Source organism: Colobus angolensis, unplaced genomic scaffold (assembly GCF_000951035.1).
Source record: "Colobus angolensis palliatus isolate OR3802 unplaced genomic scaffold, Cang.pa_1.0 Scaffold149, whole genome shotgun sequence".
Lineage (NCBI taxonomy): Eukaryota > Metazoa > Chordata > Mammalia > Primates > Cercopithecidae > Colobus > Colobus angolensis.
The window spans coordinates 3,047,116-3,051,206 of NW_012114588.1; the positions used below are offsets into that span (position 1 = coordinate 3,047,116).

Consider the following 4,091-nt stretch of genomic DNA (forward strand, 5'->3'; position numbering starts at 1 on the left):
AGTACAGTGGCGCAATCAAGGCTCACTGCAATCTGGAACTCCTGGGCTCAAGGGATCCTCCCACGCCAGCCCCTCCTGTAGTTGGGACGACAGGTGTATGCCACAATGCCTGGCTAATTTTTACATCTTTTGTAGAGATAGGGTCTCCCTATGTCGCTTAGGCTGGTCTGGAACTACTGGGCTCAAGTGATCCTCCCGCCTCAGCCTCTCAAAGTGCTGGGATTATGGGTGTGAGCCACTGTACCCTGTGGACTTTATTTTTAGAGCAGTTTTCTAGAAAAATTGCACAGAATGTGGTTCTCGTATACCTTCTTTGTCCCTGCATGCAGTTTCTCTTATTAATAACATCTTGCAATCATGTGGTACATTTGTTTGTTTGTTTGTTTGTTTTTTGAGATAGAGTCTCGTTCTGTTGCCCTGGCTGGAGTGCAGTGGCATGATCTTGGCTCACTGCAACCTCCGCCTCCCGGGTCCAAGTGATTCTCCTGCCTCAGCCTCCCAAGTAGCTGGGAGTACAGGCACCCACCACCACGCCCGGGTAGTTTTTGTATTTTTTTTAGTAGAGACGGGGTTTCACCATGTTGGCCAGGCAGGTCTCAAACTCCTGACTTCAAGTGATCCGCCTGCCTCGGCCTTCCAAAGCCCTGGGATTGTAGGCGTGAGCCACGGCGCCCGGGCTCTCATGGTACATTTGTTGCTTGACTAACCAATAATGATGTATTATTATTACGAACTGAAGTCATAGTGTAAGTTATAGTTCACTGCGCAGTTCATTCTATGGGTTTGGACAAATGCATGCCATATCTCACCATTACGTGTTACACAGAATATTTTTACCGCTCTGAATCTTCTCTGTGCTCCTTTCGTGTTCATTCCCCCCTCCCCCGGATTTGTGTCTTTTTTTTTTTTTTTTTTTTTGAGAAGGTGTCTTGCTCTGTTGCCCAGGCTAGAGTGCAGTGGCGCAATCTCCGCTCACTGCAAACTCCGCCTCCCGAGTTTACGCCATTCTCCTGCCTCAGCCTCCCGAGTAGCTGGGACTACAGGCGCCCGCCACCACGCCCAGCTAATTTTTTTGTATTTTTAGTAGAGACGGAGTTTCACCATGTTGGCCAGGATGGGCTCGGTCTCCTGACCTCGTGATCCACCCGCCTCGGCCTCCAAATTGCTGAGATTACAGGCGTGAGCCACCGCGCCCCACCCGGATTCGTGTCTTTTAAACTCACTGGGGCTGCCGTGAGGAGGCTGGGTTGCGGGGCAGAATAAAGAAGGCGGGAGAGAGCTGGCCGGGCCCGAGCGTGCCGGGGAAAGAAGGGGAGGGCACCGGCCCTTGGCGCCTCTGACCCCCTTGCCTCCCCTCGTCCAGGGCTGCGCTGCTATGCCAAATTCCACCGGAACCGCAGGGTTACACGGAGGAAAGGGCGCTGCGTGGAGCCCGAGACGGCCAACGGCGACCAGGGATCCTTCATCAACGTCTAGCGGCCCCGCGGGACTGGGGACTGAGCCCGGGAGGTTTGCACAAGCCGGGCGATTTGTTTATAACTAGCAGTGGGAGATCAAGTCGGGAACAGATGGCTGAGGCTGCAGGCTCAGGCCCAGTACACTCGACCCCAGGAGGGGAGCCGCTCGACGAATGAGCTGGGTGGGTCCCCAGGAGCCGGTCCGCAGCACCTGCACACCCACAGCCCTGTCCCACGCAGCCTCCATCCCACGTGTCTTGCTCTCCGCGATGGCAATGCCGAGAGTGCCCTCTACTGTCCGACTCCAGCACTGCAACAGCTTCAAGTTCAAAACCAAGAGGCGTTTTTGAGAGTGGAAAAGAAATTTAAAACTTCCCGAAAGAAGGTCCACCGGCAGGAGATGAATATGGATACCAGGCACTGTGCTAAGTGCTGGAATACATTATCTCACTGAATTATCACAACGACCTTTTCAAGTAGGCATTATCACCATGCGACAGGTTGAGGACCCTGAGGCACGCTGGAGTTTTTAACCTGACTTGCCCAGGGTCAATGCTCCTCAAACATGAACATGCTAAGAGTCACCTGGAGGTCCAGTTAAAAATGTACATCTGGCTGGGCACGGCGGCTCACGCTTGTAATCCCAGCACTTTGGGGGGCCAAGGCAGGTGGATCACCTGAGGTCGGGAGTTCGAGACCAGCCAGGCCAACAAGGGGAAACTCTGTCTCTATTAAAAATACAAAAATTAGGCCAGGCGTGGTGGCACAGGCCTATCATCGCAGCTACTCGGAGGCTGAGGCACCAGAATCCCTTGAACTTGGGAGGCAGAGGTTGCAGTGAGCAGAGATCGTGCCGCTGCACTCCAGCCTGGGGGATAAGAGTGAAACTCCATCTCAAAAAAAAAAAGCACATCAGACTCACTGGGCTCTGTGCTCTAACAAGCTCCCAGGGAATGCGATGCTGCTGGCCCAGGGACCCCACTGAGAGGTCCTGGGAAGTACATGGCAGAGCAAGGACCTGAACCTGGGCCAAGGCTGTCCAGTCCAAGGCCCACGTTCTTGCGACTCCACAGCCAAGAATTTCTTCCAGATTCTCCAAGGCTTTTGGCAAGAGAGGCTCACACCCTGGTAGTCCCTTTCTCTGTGGCTGAAATAGTTTGACTGTTCTCTGCCTTCCCTGGACAAAGATGTATCATGTTTAAAAACAAAACAAAATACAACTTAAGCACATACTTGCTTGCAGGAATCAGTTGGGTAGGTTGATCCCTATGGTCTGGTAGCTGATATCCTGGGATATGAAGTGTTTGGGGAAAAGAATCATGTTGGCCTTTATGTCCCTATGGTCCTGCTCATCCAGTCCTGGACAGGCACTTTACAGTTTTCTGGAGAGCTTCCACCCCAGGGGTTCTGATGCGAGCATGGACTCAAAAGAAACCCCACACATATTGCCCACATTTACCCACTTTGCATACTGTTTAGTGATTTCCAGAACCACAAAACCATCCCTGGACCCCACCCCACATTTTTGCAGCAGAGCCCACTGGGAAGTTGAGGCTCCCCTGAAATTGAGGTGCTGTCTGAAGCTAACTGCCCCTAACAGGCCAGACTCTCAATCCCCACCCAGAACATCTGTCCAACCAGATCTGGCTTCAGGGCTCACTTCAGGAAAACCATTTAAATCCCCCCACTTGGCATCTCACTCCTGGCCAACCCTCTGTTCCAGGGCGAACCAGGTTGCAAATGACAAAAGACCTTCCTGGCCAAATTCCTCACTGGCCTGGATTACGCCCATAAGATGCCAGAGATGTTTACTGCGCTGGGAAAATCAGTGGGGGTCAGGGGTCAGGCACCAAGGAAAGCAGGCAGATCTAGAAGAAACTAAATATGCTTGTTCTCTCCCTATCCAAGTTTGATGGGCATGGAAACCTTGTGGGGAGGGAGCAGAGAGGGCAGGGGAACTGGGAGATCAAAGCAGGCTAGCTGAAAGGCAGATATGGCTGGGCACAATGGCTCATGCCTGTAATCCCAGCACTTTGGGAGGCCGAGGTGGGCGGACCAGTTGAGGTCAGGAGTTCAAGATCAGCCTGACCAACATGGCAAAACCCTGTCTGTACCAAAAATACAAAAATTAAGGCCCGGGCACGAGGGCTCATGCCTGAAATCCCAGCACTCTGGGAGGCCCAGGTAGGCAGATCACTTAAGGTCAGGAGTTCAAGGCCAGCCTGACCAACATGGTGAAACTCTATCTCTACTAAAAATACAAAAATTAGCCAGGCATGGTGGCAGGTGCCTGTAATCCCAGCTACTCAGGAGGCTGAGGCAGAAGAATCACTTGAACCCAGGAGGTGGAGGTTGCGGTGAGCCAAGATCACACCATTGCACTCCAGTCTGGGCGACAGAGTGAGACTCCAAAAATACAAAACACTTAAAAAATTAAAAGGACAGATCTGCCAGTAGCTTCGTACTTGAGACCAGACAACCCACATGCTGTGTGTGCCTCACATTAAGTGGTGACTCCGGACCGTGCTGGCTCTGTGGGGCTAGAACCCTAAGGAGTACCGACCGCAGGAAGAAAGCCCAGCATGACTATGGCTAGGGGACAGCTGTTAGATGGTCCTAGGACATCAGCCATGG

General features: G+C 52.6%; 1 protein-coding gene across 1 annotated transcript in view; it reads left to right on the forward strand.

The window, feature by feature from the left end:
- The window catches only part of DRAXIN (dorsal inhibitory axon guidance protein), a 35,292-nt gene extending 32,562 nt beyond the window's left edge, over positions 1–2,730 (forward strand). Inside the window, exon 7 of the mRNA XM_011935820.1 lies at positions 1,364–2,730. Within this exon, the coding sequence (XP_011791210.1) occupies positions 1,364–1,476 (113 nt within the window). The 3' untranslated portion in view covers positions 1,477–2,730. The remainder of the gene's footprint in view (positions 1–1,363) is intronic.
- Positions 2,731–4,091: the final 1,361 nt, after the last annotated feature.